The following is a 24236-nucleotide window of genomic DNA, read 5'->3' as shown; positions in this document are numbered from 1 at the left end:
CTAGAACAACTGCTTCACTTGGCTCAATTCATTCATGGGAATTGAATCAAAAAGTTTGCTTTGAAAAAAAATGTCTTCTTCCCTGCTGAAGACATAAGCAGCCCTAGCATGGGACTTGGACTCTCTGCGTCCCTGGCTTAGCCTCGAACCCAGCTCAGTACCCAGTGCCATTAGTTGCTTCAGCCTGATGTCACAAAGGTGGCATTCGAAAAAATAAAGCACCTGCCCCCATTTCTTACAAGCTCTTTTTTATTGTCCTGAGTGCTATAACCTTATGTCAAATAAACAAAACTCTAGTTTAGAATACAAGTAATCAACACTTGGTATACCGTGAGGTCATCCTCCTTGGATATTGTTGACCAATCCAAACTCCGAAACCACAAAAGTAGAAATCACTGTAATGGCGGGGGGGAGGGTCTCAGGAATTGCAATTCAGAGACACACATTTGCAGAGCTCTGGATCAGCTCCCAAAGGAGGGCAGCAAAAGCAGGAGCTCCTCTAGGCTATGGATGTTGAAAAGGAGCAGGGCCGACGTGGCCCAGGGAAGATAAAGGAAAGAACACGTAAACAGAACAGAAACATCCATAATGCAAGAGTTCCACAACCTTTGGAAATGCATCCAGACTGTCCAGACAAAAGGTAACTGTCCAGTTGCTCTGGATGGTCCAGTCAAAGGGTGGAGGTGACCAAGGTTCACGTCCCAGGCAGCAGTCAGAATCCCCTGTAAGTCCTCCCAGCAGCCGCTCAGCCTGTTTTGAAAAGCTCTTTCAATACTGTTCTGCTTTGATTTCCACAGTAGCCAAGGGAAGGCCTCTGCCTGACATCTATCACCAGATCCTCCTCCTCCCCAGCCCCACACCCAGCCCTAGGCCCACAGTCAAAGATAGCTGTAGTCCTGCTGGTTTCCTGAGAGGAGACCCTTCTCCAGGGGAAAAGCTTACCACCTGGTTCTGGGGGAAAGAGAGGAGTTACCTTATACTCCAAGATGATCAGATTCCAAATGATGGGTGGCATTGCGAGTTTGAGTGGGTGTGTAACCAGAGAGGACAGGGACTGGATTCTCCCAAAGGGAGAAAGAGAAAGGGCACAGGTTGGCAAAGTTGCTGGCTGCCCTAGGGAGGAACCTGGGTAGAAGTGTGCATGGGAACATAGAGGTCTGCAGATTTTTCTCACTGGAGCAAAGAATCCAACAGAACCAGTTGGAATTTTTGCATAGATGAACCAAATTCGGCTGGTTAGAGGAAGCCAGGACTAAAGTCAAGGTCACTTTATTGACTTTTGTTTCCATTCTCTCCCCAAAGGCATTGGCATTTTGGCGTCGCTTACCGATTTCTTTGGTCTTTTCCTAAGAGTAAGAATTATTTGAGAATTTAATGTTCAGCGAACGCCTATTAGCACCTATTACACATGGGTTAGTGTCGTGGAACACGGTGTCAAAAGAAAATTAGGATAATTTAGCTGAGAGGTCTTAATTTTGCTATTCTAGAATTGGGCAACACTTTGTCCCACAGAATTCGAGTAAGTGGGCTGAGCCAAGGGGACCGGTTCTACAGACAGAGAAGGACTGAAAAAGTGGAAGCAAAGAAAAAGAGCGGGCGTCATTTCAAAGTCACTTGACAGGGGAGGGGGAGAGACCAATAAGAAAATAACTGATGGCTAACGTCCAGTTTCTTTGGGTCACTCTTTGCCTGGTTAGGGATGTGAAGGCTGAAGCAGGGGACCCCACCACATGCCGGTTGAAACGGGCCTCTCAGGAACCCTGCCCGGCGCCTCGATCTTGCTTTCTGGGAAAGCCAGGCGAGGACTTGGTTTTGGTTTGAGGGTGTGGAACTTTAGCAGGAGAGACTCCATTCTGACTTTGGGGGCCCAGTGCTGGTGCTAGTCCCAAACAGTGGTCTCCATAATTTCTACTTAAGGGTGGCGTAAAACACCAGGAAATCATTCTCTCATAGTTTTGAGGCCAGAAGTTGAGACGCAGGTGTCAGCAGGGCTGGGCTCTCCCTCTGAGGTCTGGGCAGAACCCTTCCTGGCCACTCTCAGCTGCGGGTGTGTGGCAGTCCTTGGTGTCCAGGTCTGGTAGGCACAGCCCTCCTGTCTGTCTCCATCGTCACGTGACATCTGCCTGTGTGTCCCTTCAGGTGAGAAGACGAGTCTGAGGTCCTGCTGCCCAAAGCCAGCAACCCTCAAAAAGGCTTGGGGTGTATTGTAGTTTGAATCGGGAATGTCCCCGGCTGGGGCGCTACTGGGACCCAGTGGTGGCAGCTTTAGGAAGGGGGGGCTGGTAGGAGGTCTGTAGGTCGCTGGGGAGTGCGCTGATCTCTTTCTTTCTCCATCCCTCCCTCTCTGTCCCTTCCTGCTCCCCAGCTGCCATGAGCTGAGCCATTTCCTCAGCTCACATCACGACATGCTGCCTTACCACAGGCTCAAAAGCAATGGGCCAACCTACCATGGACTGAAATCTCCAAAACTTTAAGCCTAATGAACCTTCTCTCTTCTTAAGTTGATTATCTCAAATATTGTGTTATAGTAACAGAAAGCTAACTAACAGTTTCAGGAGTTCCAGGCTGAAGTGGAGGCCCTCGACGTCACACCACACTGCCATGACTCCATTCGGGACTCTCAGGTGTCTGCCAGAGTGCCGTGAGCGCAAGATGAGCAACATCTCTTCCCTCACAGGTTAGTTGGGAAGACACCAGAAATGTTCAGTTGGTTTTGCAGTCAGTCGGCAGCGATCGTGGAAATTATAATGTCTGAACCCACATTACACCAGGCCTCTCCCAGGGTTTCCCACAGCCAGCCCTCCTTGGAATTGTTCTGCGGTTCCCCTCTGTGGGTTTGTAAGAACTACAACGCTCCTGAAGAGATCTCCAAGACTTCACCTCCACCACCGTCACCTCACAGATGACAGTACGGCAGTGACTTTGGTGGCAATAGCTAGTGGAGTGGAGGGGATGGGGCAGGATGTGAATGGTTTCAGGAGCAGTTACGGAGCATTTTAGGCTATTCTGGGGTAACAAATTGTCCCCCAAGCCTCAGGGGCCCAATGTAACAGATGTGGTGCAGACTATGCAGACACAACTCGTTAGGTAAATGAGCTGTGGCCTGGCACCTTGTGGCTCTGCCTTGTGCTCCACTTTACAGGTCACCCACAGAAAAAGAGCCCCACTGGGCCACAGCCCTTTGCCCAGATGGAGCAGCATGGCCCACCGAACTGCAAAGAGCAGTCCCCCTGCGGCTGGGACTGAGCAACGAGGGGACCCCAAGTCAAGGAAGGGTGTCCTAAAGATGCTCGTGCAAAAGATCCGGAAGAGGCGAAATTGGTGACCAGGAATTCAAGACAAACGGAGAACTGACCTCAGCCCCTGAGAAAGAGGAGAGGACGGGATGCCAAGCAGGAGAGGGGCTACAGCAGGGCCCTCCTTGTCCAGCAGAGAGAACTCTGCGAGCACGGTCGTGGGGTTGTGGTGGGGATAAAGGGGGAGCCCTCCTCATCTGAGAGCTTCCGCATGCCCAGCAACTAGCTGAGAACAGGGCAGGAGAAACGGGAGGCTGGCGCTGAAGGCCAGAGAACGAGGGGAGGTTGGCTGGGTGTGGATGTCACTACTCCAGCAGCCTTCTGTTTGGGGTCCCTCACTTCCGACCCTCTTGGCCGCACCCAGCCTCCTGCTGGCTGCCAAGGAGATGACTGGGTCTAGCACTGGGTGTTATCCTCTTGTCCCTCTGGTGTCCTGCCCTGGGAGCTCCCCTTAGTGCTGGCAAGTCCCCAGCTCAGAAGCCTGGGGGAGCTGGAGAAAGAAGAGCTGGTGGCACGTCCCCCTCCTCGTGGACGATCCCCGCAGGCACCGACACGCTTCTCATGTGTCTCGCTTGGCCACAGCAGCTCAATGACACGGCCATCTTGGCTGTACCCCATCCTGCTGCCTTCCTCTTGTCCCTCAACGACATAATTTCATTTTTCTCTGTGGCCCAGGAGGATTTTCTTTGTCCTCACGGTTGATGGACACCCAGGCTGTTCTGCTGTGAACTGGGCTGCTATACACGTGGGTGTTTCTCTATCACTTACCTGTGGAGGGAGGTGACCCTGATTCTTCAGGATAGCACCCAGGAGTGGTGCAGCTGGGCTCTATGGTGTTCCCAGGTCTGATCTTTCGGGGAATGCCGTCCTGAGTTCCATAGTGGTTGTACTAATTTACAATCCCACCAATAGCAGAGGTGTTCCTTTTCTCCTCTTCACCACTTACTACTATTTGATTCTTGATAACCGCCATTCTGACCAGTGTGAGGTGAAATCTCAGTGTAGCTGTGATTTGCATTTCCCTAATGCTAATGATAGTGAGCATTTTTTATATATTTGTGGCCATTTGTATTTCTTCTTTGGAGAAGAGTCTGTTCAGTTCATTTGCCCATTTATTAGTTGGGTTATTCGACTTTTATCAAAAAGGTTTTTGAGCTCTGTATATATTCTAGTTATCAATCCTCTGACAGAAGAGTAGCTAGCAAAGATTTTCTCCCATTCTGTAGGTTCTCTCTTCACGTTCCTAACTGTTTGCTTTGCTGTGCAGGAGCTTTTGAATTTAATACCATCTCATTTATTATCTCTCAGCATTATTACCTGAGCTTTAGAGGTCCTGCTGTGAAAGTCCTTGCCCATGCCTGTATGCTGGAGTGTTGACCCTGTGTTTTCTTCTAGGAGTTGTACAGTCTCTGGTCTAATTCCTAGGTTTTTTGACCCATTTTGAGTTGATTTTGTGCAGGGTGGGAGATAAAGCTCGTCTCACTCTACAGTATAGAGAACCAGTTGTCCCAGCACCATTTGTTAAAAAGTTGTCTTTTCTCCAATGTATGTTTTTGGCAACTCTGTCAACAATCAGATAAGTGTAGATGTGAGGATTTGTCTCTATGTCTTCTATTCTGTACCATTGGTCTCTGTGTTTTATGCTAGTACCATGCAGTTTTTGTTACTATAGCTCTCTGGAACTTAATTTGAAGTCAGGTATTGTGATGCCTTCAATATTGCTTTTGGCTTAGAATTGTTTGGGCTATTCTGGGTCTTTTATTCTTCCAGATGAATTTTAGGACTGTTTTTCCTAATTCTGTGAAGAATGTAATTGGTATTTTGATGGGAACTGCACTGATTCTGAATATTAATTTTGGCAGTGTAGCCACTTTAACAATATTCTGTCTATCCATGAACGTAGGAGGTTTTTCTATCTTCTTTTGTCTTCTTCTATTTATTTCTCCAGTGTTCTATAGTTTTCATTACGGAGGTCTTTCATCTCCTTGGTTAGATTTATTCCTTGAGTTTTATTTATTATCTGTCTATTGTGAATAGACTTGTTTTGCCAATTTCTTTTCAGGAGATTTATTGTTGGTACATAGGAAAGCTCCTGATTTTTGTATGTTTATTTTGTAAACTGCTACTTTGCCAAATTTGTTTATTAGCTCTAGAAATCTTTCGGTAGAGGTTTGTTTGTTTGTTTGTTTGTTTGTTTTTGGATCTTCTAGGTATAGGATCATATTATCTGCAGACAGTGATAATTTGATTTCTTCCTTTCCATTTTTTATCCCTTTTATTTTCTTCTCTTCCTTAATTGCTCTCCTAGAGATTTCTAGCACTATATTAAATAGGAGCGAACTTCCTTGTCTTGTCCCAGATTTTGAAGGAAATGCTTTCAGTGTTTCCCCATTTACTGTGAGGTTGGCTTTAGATTTTTCATGTACAGCCTTTATGATGTTCAGGTAGGTTCCTTCTATCCCTAGTTTCTTCAGTGTTTTTATCATGAATGGGTGCTGAATTTTGTTGAAGGCTTCCTCTGCATCTACTGAGATGATCATGTGATTTTGTCCTTAATTCTATTTATGTGACAAATTACATTTATTGATTTTTTAAAAATATTTTGTTTTAGTTGTAGATGGACACAATACCTTTATTTTATTTGTTTATTTTTATTGGTGCCAGGGATCAAACCCAGTGCCTCAGGCATGCTAGGCAAGTGCTCTACCACTGAGCCACAACCCCAGTCCCCATTTATTGATTTGTTTAGATTAAACCATCCATGCATCTCTGGAATAACCAACTTGGTCGTGGGGTACAATCTTCTTAATATGTTGTCGAGCACAATTTGCTAAGATTTCATCAAATATTTTTGCATCTAATTCATCAGGCACATTGGGGTTTACATAAGTATGCAATGGTCCAGCTGAGAAATGAACCAATAAGATATATCTATTAAAAACGTACTGTCAGTTGTTGGTCTGTACACATGGTGGAGGCCAGCTAGGCAATCCACATGCCACAGGCAGCCCAAGGAAAGGCAGTTAATAAATCATTTCCCTTTCTCTTGGGAAAAATCTTGGAAATAAAAACCTTGTGATGCAGCTTCTTTGGAAAACAGTCTGGAAATTATTCAAAAAATTAAAGATAGATTACCATACACAGTTTCACTCCCAGGTAGGTACTCAGGAGAATTGAAAGCTCATGTCCACACAAAAACCTCTCTATGAATATTCAGGGCAGCACCATTCATAATAGTCAAAAAGTAGAAATGACATAAAATGTTTACCAGTTGATGAATAGTTAAACAAAATGCAGCATTTCTGGGGCTGTGCCTGTGGCTCAGTGGTAGAGCACTCGCCTAGCATGTGTGACACACTGGGTTTGAGTCTCAGCACTGCATATAAATAAATGAACAAAATAAGCCACAATCCCAGCCCCAAGTTGTGTTGACTTTTTTCCTCCTTAACTTTGTCAGACATGACAGCACCACTGAAGCAGGTAGACCTTCAGTGAACAGTTCCCGATGCCTCTTCTAGATCAGGCATACACAGAACATTCTGGCACTTGAGAGGCTCAGCCCTGGCCCCTCTCTGTACCTAGTGCCACCCCAGGCCCCCAAAGGTCTGATATCACTCCAAACGGATTTGCCTTTTCTTGACGTCATATAAACAGCATCGTGCGCGCCTGGGTCTTGCTTCTAACCCTGGACCTTTTGTCTGAGGTGCATCCTCGTTGCTGTAGTTCAGGATTCTTTGTTGCTGTTTGCATTCCGTTATGTTAATATGCCATCATTTGTCCATTCTACTATCAATGACACTTCAATTGTTTCCTGTTTGAGTCTATTGTGAATAAAAACTTACACTTTCCTTCTTTCTTTTTTTACTTCTTTTTATTTCCTCAGTGCTGGAGATCCATCCCAGGGCTTGGTATGTGCTCTACCCCTGAGTGACATTCCCCACCCCCAGAGTAACACTAACTGTTACAGACAGCGGACACACCTTTCCCTACAGCCTGACTGAAGGAGGCTCATGAGTGGGGGCCTGGAAGTCCTTGCCCATCCTGCCTGCCCCAGGGAAGAAATAGAAGGGCCCAATATAGAGTACTATATTGGAAAGTAAAAAACTAAAAGGCAGTCAGATAACCCTTTAGCTTGTCTTGAAGTTTCGTGAGGCATTCTGAAAGCTTGTATCTTTCTTAAGTTTATTTCAGAAAAGCTAAACAGTAGGCCTAGTCTAGAGAAGGGTTTGGCCTTGACCCTCACGAGGCTCTCCCTGTTTCTCGGGTGGAGGTACCAGGGCTGCCAGTCTCTCTGGAAGCCTCCTTTGACCTCTTGAACTCCTGGACTCCACCTGCAAGTTGGAGCTCATGGGGAGGGGCCTCTGGGAGGTGGCCATGCCCTGTGATGTCACCAGGCTTTGTGAGGTGACCTAATGCTGCATTTTAAGCACCACTGTATAGCCGGGGCCACCTAGGATAATCCAGCACCGTACAATCTGCCATCCAGAAAGTTCCACCTTTCAGTCCAGTCCCCCAGGCTCCCACCTAATTTTGCCTATGACTCCACTTGGCAAACCCAACACTGTCAAAGCAGAGGATGCAGGGAGTGTGACCTCAATGGTAGGTGGAGGGAGCTGGTGTGCTAGAAAGGGGAGGACCAAGATGTCGGGGGGGAGTCCCCCTTCCAGGGAACCCTGACATTATCCTAAAGCTGAGGAATTAGGAAGAAGATGACTTCAAATCTCCAAAAGGCAGCAGGCATCCAGACTAGTTATGCCACCCTAGAGGGGAGGAATGGGAGCAGCGACGGCTTTAGTTCTTGAAGAACAGCCCGGTCTTCTCTATATACTCCTTTGAGATCTTAACATGTCTATAAATGAATGTGTTATTATTTAAAATATTCAGTAAGGGGAAAAAGCCTTTAAAATATCAGAGAGGTGTAGCCCTTACGTGGAAATCAGTGTTAACATTGTCCCAGGAAGGCCAGGAGTTAAAAAATACTAATCATCTACTTAAAAATTAGTCGTGGCATTATTTAAAGCAAGGTCATCTTTTCCTAACTCTAAAATCTCACATTTCAAAACAAACTCAATGTCTGTAAATCCAGATTCCCCATGTGTGACTCTGTGCCTGTGTGTATGAGTGTGCACACGCGCACATGTCGATGGTAATTAATTGCCTTCTTTTCTTCTTTACGGGATTCTTTTAGGTAGTTCCTGATTCTCTTTCGTGTACTTCACATTTTATTTGTTGTACATATAAATCATTGTTGAAATAGGTTTTAAAAATCAATTCTGTGTCCTTCTATCATGTAAATTCAGCATATTTTAGTGAAGAAAATAACTGAACATGATTTTCTTCTGAAGTTAGTCAAAAAAAAAACGATCACAGACCTCTTAGACCTATCCCTTAGATGAGAGGTTTCCTGCATTTCGTGGGAGTGGTGGAGGGTGGGTTGGGAGGAGAAATGAACACTCCAGAGAACCAGGGTGAGCTCTGTTTAAGAGAATGGACCACGAGGATTGATTTTGGGAAAATAAAACAGAGAGGGACTGTTTCCACAAGTGTTTGCCCCTTAAGAGAAATCCCTCCAAGTTTTCTTAAAAATTAGAATCCTTGAGAACATGGACTTGTTTTTCTGTAATAATCTGAGCCTATAAATACACTAACTCTGACCGTAAGATCTGGTTCCGCGTCTTGTGTATTTTGTCATTTGGGTTTTGGAGAACGTTAACACAGAATTCTCTCAAAATTTATACATTTAATAGGAAGATGTGGAAATAATATAAATTAAGACAGCATCCTTCCTTTTTCAGTTTTTGGTTGATTTATTGATTTGTTTGATTCATTGATGGTTCTGAGGCTAGAGCCCCAGGCCTCACCGCAGCCAAGTAAGTGCCCTCTCCCTGAGCTCCACCTCCAGCTCTCTGTGTTTTAATCCACCATTTCCCTGGGTTAGAATTTTCCTCATCTGTTATACATTTGATATTCTCTCTTTGCATAATCAAATATTTCATTTGTAAAGTATTGTTCATTCAGCCAAAGAATGTTTATTGTGCATCCAGTATCTCTGCCAAGTGTTAGCCCTGTGTCCTGGGAGAACACTCCTGTACTGCGAAGCACTCTCTATTCTAACCTTAGACTCTCCCACCTTGATGCAGCCTCCTCAGGGACTCAGCCCCCACAGGTGCCCCTGTCCCTGCTGGTTGGCCATAACTGATCTACAGCCCCTGGATATGAGTTCTCCTCCCTCTCTTAGCAGCCCAGCACTTCCCAGCTGGGGTATGTTGTGAACCCAGGTACTGATCTGGTGGTCAGAAGGTGGGAATGTTTGCCCAGCACAGGAATGTGATAGGTAGAACACACTATATTTGTATATGTCATTTGTATGCATTGTTTACACACGGGTGCATCTGTAAACAGTGACACTGCTTCTTGTGTTTTCCAAATTCACATCATGTTCTGCTTGCACATTATGATTTTTAGGTTTCACAATATTAGTGCATGTAGTTTCAGTTGATTTATTCCATCAGCAAATGAATAGCCTCACTTTGTCACTTCTATTGAGAAAAAGCTAAATTGAATCTCATTTTAAACCAGTACCCACATTACTCCAATTAGCATTCTTGTACATGTCTCATGATGGACAGCTTCTTTACCTTATGTATATATCTTCTTTACCTTATGTATATATTGCCAAAAGAGTTACTCAAATTTGTAGTCCCTTTGGGAGCGGACCACAGTTCTCATTATCCATATTCTCTGTAGCATGTATCACTGCATGTCTTTACATTTTTAACTTTTTGACTGGTGACATATCAGATTTTTTACAGATGTACACTATCTTTGCAAAATGGGTTGGGCATGGAGATGAGTGAGGCATTTTTCACATTATTTCACTCAGGAGTAGGGGCTGAGGACTTTAAATATGTGCTATATCTGAATGTTAAATAATCTTGTAAACATCTATTTTAAGATTTTTTTGCTAATTAGAAAAGCAATATGCTTTATGATTATGATAAGGACTGATCAAAATGGTCATGTTTTTAAAACACTGGAAAGCGGATTTAACTAAAGTAGATGAAATCATTGAAATATCTAACACTGTTTCTCTTAAATTTTCTGATTTAGGAAATTGAAGAACTGACGTTCAAAAATGCTAGGTTTACACTGAGAAATATCTTAATCCAGTGTTTGTTCTGTGCGTTCCTGTTGTTTGGGATCTGGATACCTCCGTTATTCCTATATTTCCACCATCACCGTGAGAGCTACCAGAATAATACCCAGGAGTCTGAATCACTCTTGTCCCTTGAAAAATATGGGCATCAACAAATCCTCCACAACCCAGGACAAGTACCAAGACCCCAGGTAGTAACTAACCCTTCCGACAAAGAGGAGCCTAAAAGCCCCAGACTACTTTCTCTGAAATGTGAGTATTTTGATTTTTTTTTCTGTTAGGCCTTTAAGGGGGAAATACACCACACATCTAACATGTGGGTCCAGGGGGAAGACAGCGGGTTCGGAGGACGGCATGGCCCCAGGTGTTCCTCTGCTCAAATCCAAGTAGCAGTACTGCTCCTCGGTGAGGTGGTGATTGAGGGAATTCACTGTCATTCGACACTGGACAGTAAAGTAATCACAGACACAGAAATTCAGAAGCTCTAAACCCAAAACAAGAAACAATATGATAGAGACACACCGACTTGGCTGATGTTGGTAGCACTGTCCACTGCAGGGAGCACAGGAGGAGAGGCTGGGGAGAACCTGTGGAGTAGAACCTGACCCAGAGATGGTGGGGCAGGTTGAGGATTGAAACTGGTCAGAATCTCAGCCTGCCAGCCGGGTCAGGGTGGGAACCAACTGCAGGTGGCCGCAGGGCAGCATGCAGAGGTGAGAGACCAGGAGCTTATAACAGGCGTCTCCACAATGGTTGGCAGCTTGGTGAGAAACACAGAGAAGTCAGATTTAACAAGCCCCGGTCCCATACCTGTTGTGGAGTTCAGACCCATGTGGCTGAAACAGGTGCAGGGAGGATTGTGCCTGTGGTGACTGAGGCTGGGAAACTGAGGGGAGAGAGGCCCGAGTCCCCTTTGTTGCTGGTCACCCACAGCTTGGAAGAGGCCAGAAACTGGTCAGAAGGCACTTCTGCACTCCAGGTCTGACTCTGGGAAACTCACACCCATGGTGGTAGAATATGTAAGACCTGCAGAGAATTAGATTTCCTGCTCTTAGAATGGGTTGGGGAGGTTCCTGAGATCCAGACATCCAGCAGAGATGAGCGTCTACTCAGCAGCACGGCATGAGTGTTTAACCTCAAATCCTTCCAACAAAGTTCCTAAGACAGCCGGAACCAAGCCCCAGCCACTGGACTTCCCATTTAGATCTCCCCATCAGGCCCACTCTGGGGTTAGACTATCCAGACAAAACTCCGATTTTCAGTCCTCCTCTGTCTATCCTATCTTATGCTGTGAGCCAGGAAGCTGGAAGGTATTACCACCAGCTTTGGTTCAGACCCCAATGGCTGGCAACTTGCTGAGAAACACAAAGAATTCGGGTTTAACAAGCCCTGGTCTGTGGTCCAATGGGTACACAGCCCCAAAAGAAATGCAAAGAATGGCCCAAGAGTGTAAGAAATAAACATCCATCCCTGCCACCACTTTAAACACCATGATCCCTTCACTTTTTATTAAATTTTCCCCCTTTTTTAAAAAAAGAATATATTTAAAAATTTTTTCCATTCTCTGTGTGTGTAGGTTCTGGTCATGCTGATAGATTCAAGGATACAGATGTTTTCATATAATTTTTCTTTCATTTTAATTGCTTTTTCTTCACTCATTTGTTATGTAGCCTGTTTTGAATTTGAAGGGTAGATTTTATATGGGGTTCTTGGGTTTGTGGGGGCTTTTTTGTTTGTTTTTGTTTTGGTGGTGCTGGGGATTGAACCCAGGGCCTTGTGCATGCAAGGCAAGCACTCTACCAACTGAGCTACATCCCCAGCCCTGTATCTTTGTTTTTGTTTCTCTTAATCACTCCTTCTTCTTTAAGGAGAAAATACACCACAAATCTGACATGTGGGTAGATTGTCAAATTTCCTTGTTCCTTCTTCCCCTCTCTTTCTTCCTCTTAGACTTTTATTTATTTATTACTCCTCCTTCTCTATGGCTGTCATCTGTACCTCTCTCCTGCACCCCCTCTTCACTGGCCTTCCTACTTCATTCCACCTAAGGAAATGTGATTATGCTACCTTTTAGAACAATTTGATTGATATAATTCCTACTCCCCACCATCAGTGTTGGCGTGGTTAATAACACAGTGGATGATGTAGTTGACAATTGCTGTTTAATATTAGATCTGATTCACAATTGTTTGTTGTTGGTGCTGATGTTAAATGCTGACCCCACCATTTCTCTTTTTATGGCAACTAGTCTTACAGATTTATCTTAATCCATCTCAATAGGTGTGCTAGTCCAAGACCTCTGAGAACATAAACAGGCAAACAAGTCTTCCCCCAGCTTTACAATCCCCCAACAAAGTAACCCATAGATAGGGAAATGGATGAAATTCCAGAGAATTGCTATAAAAATTCAATTAATAAAATGTTCAGTGAGCTAAAACAAGATCTAAGGAATGAATTAAGAGAGCAAATACAGAAACTGAAAGACAATTTCAATAAAGAAACCAATCAGAATTCCTGGAAATGAAAGACTACTGAATGAAGTTTAAAATGCACTTAAAATTATCAACAAAGATTGTATTATATAGCAAATAGAACTTCAGACCTTGAAGACAGTGTATATGAACTTGACTACTCAGTATGCAATAAAGAAAAAAATAAAAGACCACAATCAGAATACAAGAACTCTGGGACAACATCAGGAGACCAAATCTAAGAGTCATTGGGATATATGGGGACATGAAGTCAAGGGAACTATGGATATAATGACCAAAGGCATTAAGAAGCTTTTCAGTGAAACAACAGCAGAAAATTTTCCTAACCTTAGAAATGAGATGGACATGCACATACAGGATGTATATAGAACCTCAAATAGACAAGATTTTTTTTTTAAAAAAAAAAAGGTCTCTAAGACATATCATAATTAAAAAGCCAACCATAGAAAATAAGGGAAGAATATTAAAATCTAAAGAGAAAAAATTTTGGCTCACACTTCTTTAAGTGAGCCAATAAGGCTCACTTCTGTCTTCTCAAATTGGACCCTAAAATAAGATATTCCAAGCCATAAAAGACCACAATGGTCAGTCAAGATTGCTATAATCCAGCAAAGCTATCTTTCATATTTGAAGAAGAAATAAAACTGTTCCATGATGATAAGAATAAACTAAAAAAACTCATGATCACTAAACCAGCATTAAAAAAATACTTGAAGATATGCTATACACAGAACTCAAAGATAAATCCCCAAACTCCCAAATTGATGAAGCTTTCTAAAAGAGCAATTAGCTAAGTGAAAATTAAGACCTAATTATTTAATTTGCTTTATTTAAAGCAAACAAACAAAAATGACAGGAAAAAATAAGCGTCTACCCATAACACTGAATGTAAATGGCTTCAACCCCCAATTAAAAGACACAGATTCACAGAATGGATTAAAAAACAAGATCCAACTACATGCAAAGACATCCACCAACTGAAAGTATAAGGATGGAAAAGGATATTCTATAAAAATGGAGTTCAAAAACAAGCAGGAGTAGCTACTCTCATATCTGACAAAGCAGATGTCAACAAAATAATCAGAAGACACAAAGAGGGCTGCTATATACTGGTAAAGAGAACAATCCAAAGAGAAGATATAATGACAGTAAATAATTATGCCCCAAATGTTGGTGTACATAATTACACACACACACACAAACACAAACACACAAACACACTCTTCCTGACAATCGATCCCAGATAGACCTGAATACGATAATATTGGGTGATTTCAACACAGCACTTTCACCAAGAGACAGTTCATCTAATAAAGAGACTTCTAATCTAAATAATATTATATATTATATCTAAATAATATTATAAGTCAAATGGATATCCACATAATATTTTGTTTTTTTTAAAGAGAGAGTGAGAGAGGAGAGAGAGAGAGAGAGAGAATTTTTTTTTTATTTTTAAATTTTTTTATTTTTTTTTTTAATATTTATTTTTTAGTTCTCGGCGGACACAACATCTTTGTTGGTATGTGGTGCTGAGGATCGAACCCGGGCCGCACGCATGCCAGGCGAGCGCACTACCGCTTGAGCCACATCCCCAGCCCCACATAATATTTTGTCCAATGGACATCTACAGAATTTTTCACATCAAATTGAATTCACTTTCTTCTCAGCAACTCATGGAACCTTTTCCAAAATAGACCGTATTCTAGGTCACAATATAAATCTTAGCAAATACAAAAAACTCAATATAATCCCATGCATCTTATTAGACCATAATGGAATGAAATTAGAAATCAACAGCAAGAAAAGCTATAGAAACTACATAAACACATGGAGATTGAACAAAGAATACTTTTTTGATGTAGTAGGGATTAAACCCAAGGGCACTTTACAATTGAACTACATCCCAATCCTTTTTTATTATTTTTAAATTTGAGACAGTGTTGTGCTAAGTTGCTTAGAACCTCACCAAGTTGCTGAGCCTGGCCTCAAACTTGAAATCCTCCTGCTTCAGCCTGTCAGGTCACTGGGATTACAGGCACCCCATGAACAACACTCTCTTAAATGAGGAATGGATCATAGAAGAAATAAGAAAAGAAATCAAGAAATTCTTAGAAACAAATGAGAACAGATACAACATATCAAAATCTCTGGTACAGTACAAAGATAGTTCTAAAAGGAAAGTTTATAGCATTGAATGCATACATTAAACAAGAAAAACTACTGGTATGACTACACATGTACACCAGAGGAATGAGAAGTTGTGCTCTATTTGTGTACAATATGTCAAAATGCAGATGCAGTCTATTGTCCTATATAACTAATTAGAAATTCTTTTTAAACTAACAAAAAGATCCCAAATAAACAATTTAATGGTACCTCTCAAACCTCTAGAAAAGGAAGAACAAAGTGATTTCAAAATCAGTAGAAGACAGGAAGTAAGATTAGATCCAAAATTAATGAAATTGAGAATAAAAAAAGGGCCAATATGAAAAACAGTTGGTTCATTGCAAAAATAAACAAGATTGATGAACTCTTAGCCAAACTAACCAAAAGAAATACCCAAATCAACAAAATTACAGATGAACAAGGTGATATCACCACAGACACTTCTAAAATACAGAGGATCATTAGAACGTATTTTGAAAATTTGTACTTCAAAAAAATTGAAAAGTTTAGAAGATATTGACAAATTTCTATGCACATAAAAAACAGATCAAATTGAAGATGTAGAAAACCTAAATGGACCAATATCAAGCAATGATATTGAGGCAGTGATTAAAAGCCTTCTCCAAAAAAGACCAAGAACCATATAGATTCTCAGTCAAGTTCTAGCAGATCTTTAAAGAAAAACTAACACCAAACTTACTCAAATTATTCCATGAAATAGAAAGGGAGAGAACACTGCCAAATTCATTGTATGAAGTATCACCCTAAACCAAAATCAGACAAAGCCAGGCGCAGTGGCACACACCTGTAATCCCAGCAGCTCGGGAGGCTAAGGCAGGAAGATCATGAGTTCAAAGCCAGGTTCAACAACAGCGAGGCAAATTAAGCAACTCAGTGAGGCCCTGTCTCTAAATAAAATACATCAAAGGGCCAGGGATGTGGCTCAGTGGTGAGCGCCCCTGAGTTCAATCCATGGTACAACCCCCCCACCAAAAAAAAAAAAAAAAAAAACAGACACATCAAGGAAAGAAAACTACAGACCAATATCCCTGATGAACATAGATGCAAAAATACTCAATAAAATCTTAGCAAATCACATTAAAAAAACACATCAAGGAGACAATTCACCATGACCAAATGGGCGTCACCCTAGGGTTGTGAGGTTGGTTCAAAATACACAGTTCAATAAATGTAATGCACATAAATGTGAATAAAAACAAGAATCATATGATCATATCAATAGATGCAGAAAAGGCCTTTGACAAAATCTGTCACCAATTCAGGTTTAAAATGCTGGAGAATCTAGGGACAGATTCTTCAACATTATAAAGGCTATATATGACAAACCCAAGCCAACATTGTACTGACTGGACAAAAACTAAACGCATTTCCTCTACAGTCAGGAACAAGACAAGATTTCCACTCTCACCACTCTTATTTGATGTAGTTCTTAAAACTCTAGCCAGAGTCAAGAGAAGGAAATTAAAGGGATGAAAATAGGATAAAAATAATTCAAACTGTTTCCTGATGACATGACCCTATATATAGAATACCCCCGAAATTTCACCAGAATGCTTTTATAGCTGATAAATTCAATAGAGTAGGAGGAAACAAGATCAACATTCGTAAATCAACAGTTTTCCTATACTCCAACAATGAATCTACTGAGAAAGAAATCAAGAAAGGCATCTTATCCACAATACCTTCAAATAAAATAAAACACTCAGACCTCCACAATGAAAACTATAGAACACCAAAGGAAAAAAAATTGAAGAAGGCCTTAGAAGATAGAAAGACCTCCCATGTTCTTAGATAGGCAGAATTAATATTGTCAAAAGGACATATTACCAAAACCATTATACAGATTCAGTGAAATCCCCATCAAAATATCAATGATGGGGCTGGGGATGTGGCTCAAGCGGTAGTGTGCATGTCTGGCATGCGTGCGGCCCGGGTTCGATCCTCAGCACCACACACAAAGATGTTGTGTCCGTCGAAAACTAAAAAAAATAAATATTAAAAAAAATTCTCTCTCTCTCTCTCTCTCTCTCTCTCTCTCTCTCTCTTTAAAAAAAAAAATATCAATGATGTTCTTCACAGTCCTAGAAAAAAAAAAACCAGTCCTAAAATTCATCTGGAAGAATAAAATACCCAATAGCCAAAGCCATTCTGAGCAAGATCAGATCTTGGCGGGAGACATCACCAAGATCTGATCTCAAATTACAGTACAAAGCTATAATGACCAAAACAGCATGGTGTTAGCATCAAAATAGATATAAAGACCATGGAATAGAATAGAAGGCACAGAGACAAACCCACATACTTAGAGTCATCTGATATTTGACAAAGGTGCCAAAAATACATGTTGGAGAAGAGATAGCCTTTCAAACAAATGGTGCTGGGAAAACTGAATGTCCGTATGCAGAAAAATGAAATTGGATCCTGATCTCTCACCCTGCACAAAAATCAAATCAAAGTGACTCAAAGACCTAGGAATTAGACCAGAGAATCAACCGCTAGAAGAAAACACAGGGTCAGCACCATCAAATTGGTGCAGGCACTGCCTTCCTAATAAGACCCCTAAAGCTCAAGAAAAAAAAACCAAGAATCAATAAGTGGGACAACATTCAATTAAAAAGCTCTTCATAGCAAAGGAAACAATAATATGTGAAGAGTGAGTCTACAGAAGCGAGCAAAATCTTTGCCAGTTACTCCTCTGATAAGGGATTAATATCCAGAATATGTAAAGAACTAAAAAAAATTGGCACAAATAAATAATGCAATCAGTAAATGGGGAAAAAAACATGAACAGACATTTTTCCAAAGAAGAAATACAAATGAAGAAATACAAATGGCCAACAAATACTTGAAAAAATATTTAACATTCCTTGTAAACAGGGAAATGCAAATCAAAACTACATTGAGATTTCATCTCCCTCCAGTTGGAATGGCAGCCATCAAGACTATAAATGCTGGAGAGAATGTGGAAGTAAAGGTAACTCATACGTTGTTGGTGGAACTACAAATTAGCACCATCACTTTGGAAAACAGTATGGAGATTCCTCCAAAGACTAGGAATGGAACCCCATATGACCCAGCTGTCCTACTCCTTGGTATTTACCAAAAGAACTAAAATCAGCATGCAACAGTGTTCAGGCACATCAGTGTTTTTATCAGCACAATTCACAATAGCCAAGTTATGAAACCCAGGTGCCTGTCAACAGATGAGTGGATTAAGAAAATAAATAAATACACAGTGGAGTTTAACTGGGCCATAAAGGAGAATAATAAAATGATGGGAGCAGAGAACATCGTGCTGAGTGAAATAAGCCAGACTCCTTGAATTGGACCACATTATGCCATGTACGTGTTTGAATATTCCAGAATGAATTCCACCTTTATGTATACCAATAAAACACCAATTTAAAAAAAAAAAAAACAATTAATAGGAGGAAGACCAGTAGAGCGGAGGAAGGGAAATGAGGGGGCGGGAATAGCAAGTACTGGGGACTGAAGGGGAGCAAATTATATTCCATGCCATGTGTGATTATACCTAATTATAAGGAATTAATAAAAAACTTAAATTTTAATATTTGAAAGAGTAAAGATAATGTCCTTTTAAAGGCAACTTAATTTTTGAATTATAAAATATTTAATATGCCTATATACTTATCACAGAAAATAACAAAATAAGCATGCATGCATTTACTACCTAAATTTAACTTCTTTTTATAGTTTGCTGTATCCACCTCAGGTAGTCTTCTGTTCTTCAAAGGAGTAAATTTCAACAATACAGTCAAAACTTGCCCCCCCCCGTTCCTTCCCTACCCTCCAGCCTCAGGGGGAACACCACTAAACTGAGGGTCAGGTGCCTCTGCACGATTTTCCCTTTGCTGTTTCTTAAAGGTGTGTTTCTATTGCCGAATTCTTACTTTTTCTTCATCTGAGAATGTCTGTATTCTTCCATAATTACTGAAGGATACTTTTTGGTGGATATGGAATTTGCTGTGGTCGGTTCTTTTCTTTCAGCATTTGGAAGTGTTTTGCCATTTCTGTCTGTTCCCTGGGGTTCTCCGAAGAGAATTCCATTCAAATTGGTGTTTGTCAGCTGGGCCGGGGTGCGCACCTGTACTCCCCAGCACTTGGAGGGGCAAGGCTGGAGGATCACCTGAGCCCACAAGTTCAAGATCAGCCTGGACAGCATCGCAAGACCCTGTCTCAAAGAGCAAACAAACGAGCACAAATTCATGTCTCTAAGTATCACATCACCTCCCCTTGGTTGTCAGGGTTTTCCTTGTCTTCAGTTCTCACCCATTTAATTGTGCTGCATCTCGATAGGATTTCCTTGGTTTGTCCTCTTTGAGGCGTTGCTCCGCTTCTTCAATCTGTAGATTTCCATATTTCACCAAATTGGGGGACTTTTCAGTCATTATTCCTTTGAGCACTTTCCAATCCTATTTTGCCCCCTTTCCTCTGTAGCTCCCGAGAAGCAAAGTGAGCTGCCCTTTCGTCTGGCAGATCCCTGACCCTCACTCCAATTCTTTTCCGGTTAATTTTCTCTCTATTGTTCAGATCAGGCAAATCCCACTGATCTGTCCTGGTGGATCCTGTCCTTTGTCATCACCAGGCTATCTAGCCCGTTCAGAGAGTTTACTTAGATCATCTTTAGTCCTCTCCTTTCCGTTTGTTTTTTGATTGTAACTTCCGTTTCTTTGCTGAGATTCTCCCTTTTTTTCTGTTTGTTTCTAGCACTGTTACGATGACTGCTTGAACATCTCATCTGATAATTCAGCCTGGTTCTTCTCGGGTTGGTCTCTCTGGCTTGTCTTCTTTCATTCAATTTGAGATCTTCCTTATTCTTGGCATGACTAGTGATTTTTGTACTGGATCCTAGAATTGTTGATATTGTGAGACTTCATAGATATCGTGAGCTCCTTTTGCAGGCAGCAGTACCCCTGTTGAGGTGTAGCACAAGGCCAGATGAGTGTGTGTGTGTGTGTGTGTGTGTGTGTGTGTGTGTGTCTGTGTGGCTTCCTGCTGGGCCCAGGGGCACCACCAGGGCTACTTGGCCTGTATGTGGTCTCACTGCAGATGGGCGGGGTGAAGTCCAGCTCTCTCTCAGAGCCCACTTACACCTTACAGGTAACTGAGGTAGCAGTGGGTCTGTTATCCCGCCTGCCTTCCCTTATTCTTCTGCCCCACTGACACCGGGTGGGAGAGACTCGGCTCCCCACCAGGCCTTGGGAAGAAGCGGAGCGTCAGTTGTTTGGACTCACACCATCTGTTTCTCTCTCCTCCTAGCTCCCAGGTGTGATGGAGATTCAGCTGGGGAATGGGGAATGCTGCTGAGCCCCTACCCATAACAGTTTCTGGTGAACCAGCCCGGAGGCTAGGGAAGGAGCATTCCTGTGCAAATTAACACTAAGGCTCCTCTCCTAGGTGGAGCTGTTAAAATATTACAGACTTTGCCTCCTTCAGAAATAAGTTTCTAATTCCTTATGTTCAAGTTCCTTGATGGGATCTGCACACCGATTCAGTAATAGACTTCCAGTCAGATGACATGGAGCCCCAATTACCTCAAGACTGAGAGATCAAGTAAATGGGGAATTTGAAACAGCCCCCCTTTGAAATGAAAAGCTCCAAATTGCTCTAACTTCTGAACTGCCTCCCACTGAGAAATCTTCCTCGTGCTGAAGACAAACACCAAGGAAATTAAAACTGACATATTTTCCGATTAGCACAGCCTAACTAAATCTATGTATGTATATCACTATCCTTTTGTGTCTATAAACTAGCTATGCTTCTGTGGGACCAGGAGAGAAGGAATCAAGCCGCTTCTTCCTAGTTTGATCAAATTGCATAAAATTCCCTTTTCTACCATTTGCCCATTTCTTATGTGTATGGACAGATGAATCCAGCAAGCCCAGGATCCAAGTAGTGTCTCTGGGCAAGTTTTAGTAACAGTACCACCGGATAAATTCGTGTTGCTGCCAGCTGAGATTGAAGGCTCAACATGGCCCTGGCACTACCTTGTACACTCAGCCCTGTTTCACCTAGTGAGGTTGTAGAAGACTAGCTCTGTGATTATAATGCCAGATTCGTGGGACCCCAATAGACCTCCAGGAGCCGAATCCAATGCAATCACACAAGAGTCTTTATTGCTGGGCTGGGGATGTGGCTCAAGCGGTAGCGCGCTCGCCTGGCATGCGTGCGGCCCGGGTTCGATCCCCAGCACCACATACCAACAAAGATGTTGTGTCCGCCGAGAACTAAAAAATAAATATTAAAAATTCTCTCTCTCTCTCTCTCTCTCTCTCTCTCTCTCTCCTCTCTCACTCTCTCTTAAAAAAAAATAAAATAAAATAAAGATACTGTGTTCACCTAAAATTAAAAAATAAATTAAAAAAAAAAAATGGGCTGGGGATGTGGCTCAAGCGGTAGCGCGCTCGCCTGGCATGCGTGCGGCCCGGGTTCGATCCTCAGCACCACATACCAACAAAGATGTTGTGTCCGCCGAGAACTAAAAAATAAATATTAAAAAAAAAAAAAAAGAGTCTTTATTGCAAGCTCGAGCCTGGACTCACAACGGTTCCGATGCAGTGGTCCCAGGGAGTGAGTCCTGGTCCTTTGTTCAGTACGGATTTATAGGTTTTGGGGGGATACTCTCTGTATCACATCACACAGCAAATCATTTCATACCATAGGAAAATCAAACAACAACTCTTAACATTGATTAGCACATTCACTGGATGGAACAAGTTGGGTAAGGGTGATTGGTTGGTTCAAGAGGTAGATACATTTGAACTGATTGGTTAAACTTGCAGGGTTGCCTAATCATCTTATCAATCACCGAAACTACTGGGAGGGTCACCTGGCATTTCAGATATTTTCCCTGTCTCATGCTGATTGGGGGTTGCTAGGCGGTTGCTATGGGTCCTCACCTAGAGTAACTGAGTCAGGGACACCTGGCGCCACAGATCTCTCCTGTTATTTACAGACAAACAACTCAGCAGGGTGGGTGTGTGCCTAGGAGGCTCTGTGAGTCTTTCTAAGGACAGGGGTCTTGTCCCCTCCCTCTGGACAAGCCTTGAGGGTAGAAGCTGGTTTCCCAAAAATGGAGTCATATCAGTTTCTCGTGATCAGCTTGTTGACGTCACCCGTCACCCAGGAGGGAATCAGCACACCACCTACTTCTCAGTGGGCTGTTGGTTTCTGCCCAGCCACACTGTCAGCTTCTGTGGAGCAGGCGGTAGGATGAAAGTTCTCTGTTGAAGAGGATATTCCTGAAGGCTTTCTGTAATCAGGCCACCCTTTCCCTAGTTGCTGACTGGAGAAAGGTTATTTGAAGCTGTTTTTATCTGTGCCTGTTGGTGGTTTCAGATAGAGGCTTCCACAGTGGCCTGTCCGAGAGGCACGGGAAGCAACAAAGAATTCCAAAGAGCTCTGGGTGTCCTTCATCAAGCCCAGAGGCAATCCAGTTGCATCTCTCAAAGTCCTCCTGTGCTTATCTGTTCTGTTGGGTACAAGATTTTTTTTTTTAGCAAGAGGATCTGGGAGGAATGGGGATACTCTTGACCAGAACCCCCTTTGTATGCAGCTTTTTATTCCGATTTTGGAAAATACTCTCTGGGCACGGGGTAGGTAGATACTATTGAAGACAAAGCACAACATAGTTCCACCAAGGAAACAATTATATTTTTCAAGATTTTATTCTCTGATTCCAAGTGTTCTTAAAATATCCTGCTACCATTATTTGTGAAAATGCATGATGATATTTCTATTTTTGAAGTGTTCTGTTGCAGTACTATTTGATATGATTAATACAAGCTCATTACTTTTGAATCTCTAATGCAACTTAGAGCTTAATATAAAATGACTCTCTCCATGCTCCTTCCAGTGAACTGTATGATTTTTTAAATGAGATTTTGACCCTCTATGTTATTTGCTCATGCTTTTGCTTTTAACCATTTTAGTTCATTTTGTTTATCTTTTATTACTGAATTTTGGTTTTTATTCCCACTGAGTTTTTATCTTTTGATAGGAAAATTGATCCAACTTCATTTACTGTTACGTTTGGCATGTTGGAATTGTCCTCTGTTACCAAGCTTCGTTCTCTCTAATGGGATTTTGGGCAAGGGATTTGGGGTTTCATCCTCCCACCTTCCCCTAATCCCCCCGTTACTGTAATTTTACACTGTAGTTGAGAATCATCATAGCACCTGGAACCTGAGCGGCTTCCTTCCACAGAAAACTAAATGACTAAAGAATCCACTTTGATTTGTGTAATCCCTGTGCTCCCCACTGTGGCCCCATCATCTGGGAAATCAGGTTCCAAGAAAATGACTCTGCCTCGTTATAAAAGGAGTCCAGGAGAGAGTTGCTTTTACCCTGCTTCAGCACGACAGTTGTGAGTCTTCACTTACGTGTCTCTAATTATCTTTTCTTGCAGATAACGATTTTAACTTTTCAGACCCAGAACTTACTAGTGGACTTTTAAAATATGGACTTAATATTATAGTCAGCAAAAGTTTGGGCTACCAGAGAGATGTGCCGGATAGCAGAAATGCCATGTATGTTCCTTCTCCATTTTTTTTTAATACTAATTAACCAGATTTTAATTCCAGCATAATAGAAGTCTAGTAGTGCAGATTCTTATTTTTAGGATGGGGAGCTAGACAGTGTCAAGATCCTATTTCAAGAGTCCAAAGTGTATAGAGTATGGTCCCCATTGGCACAGCATGCATTCTAGAGGTTTCTGAATATTAAGATGCTCATGGTTCTTTTTATTCAGTCACCAGTAAGGGCTTCTGGCCAAAGGTGTGTTCATCCTCAATATAAAATTGGTGGTAACATCCATATAAAATTTAACTTCTAGCCATTTTTAAATGTACCATTCAGTAGCACTAACAACTTTTCCATCATTCCAAACTGAAACTCCACATTGTAGCATCTATAGATTAACACCTCTTTCATATCATTTAGATTCTAATGGTTTCCAGCAAAGGGGTCTGATATTCTCCTTTAACCAAAAGAAGAGTCCCTGAGTTAAGGAATACAGACTTCTACCAGTAACACAGAGATAAGCTCCAAGTCCCAGGAAGCAGGGGAATGGGGGGCCACGTT

General features: G+C 42.1%; 1 protein-coding gene and 1 non-coding gene across 2 annotated transcripts in view; one reads left to right on the top strand and one right to left on the bottom strand.

The window, feature by feature from the left end:
• The first annotated feature begins 2601 nt into the window (after positions 1-2601).
• Galntl5 (polypeptide N-acetylgalactosaminyltransferase like 5) overlaps positions 2602-24236 on the top strand; it is a 41105-nt gene continuing 19470 nt past the window's right edge. Inside the window, exons 1-2 of the mRNA XM_077795881.1 lie at positions 2602-2677; positions 23563-23683. Of these exons, the coding sequence (XP_077652007.1) occupies positions 2602-2677; positions 23563-23683 (197 nt within the window). The remainder of the gene's footprint in view (positions 2678-23562; positions 23684-24236) is intronic.
• Positions 12198-12270, bottom strand: Trnaa-ugc (transfer RNA alanine (anticodon UGC)). The gene has a single exon. It is a non-coding gene; the product is annotated as a tRNA-Ala (tRNA).

This window comes from Urocitellus parryii, chromosome 3, assembly GCF_045843805.1.
Source record: "Urocitellus parryii isolate mUroPar1 chromosome 3, mUroPar1.hap1, whole genome shotgun sequence".
Taxonomy (NCBI): domain Eukaryota; kingdom Metazoa; phylum Chordata; class Mammalia; order Rodentia; family Sciuridae; genus Urocitellus; species Urocitellus parryii.
The sequence above is the reverse complement of the archived record's forward strand: the minus strand, read 5'-3'. Positions and strand labels throughout refer to the sequence as shown.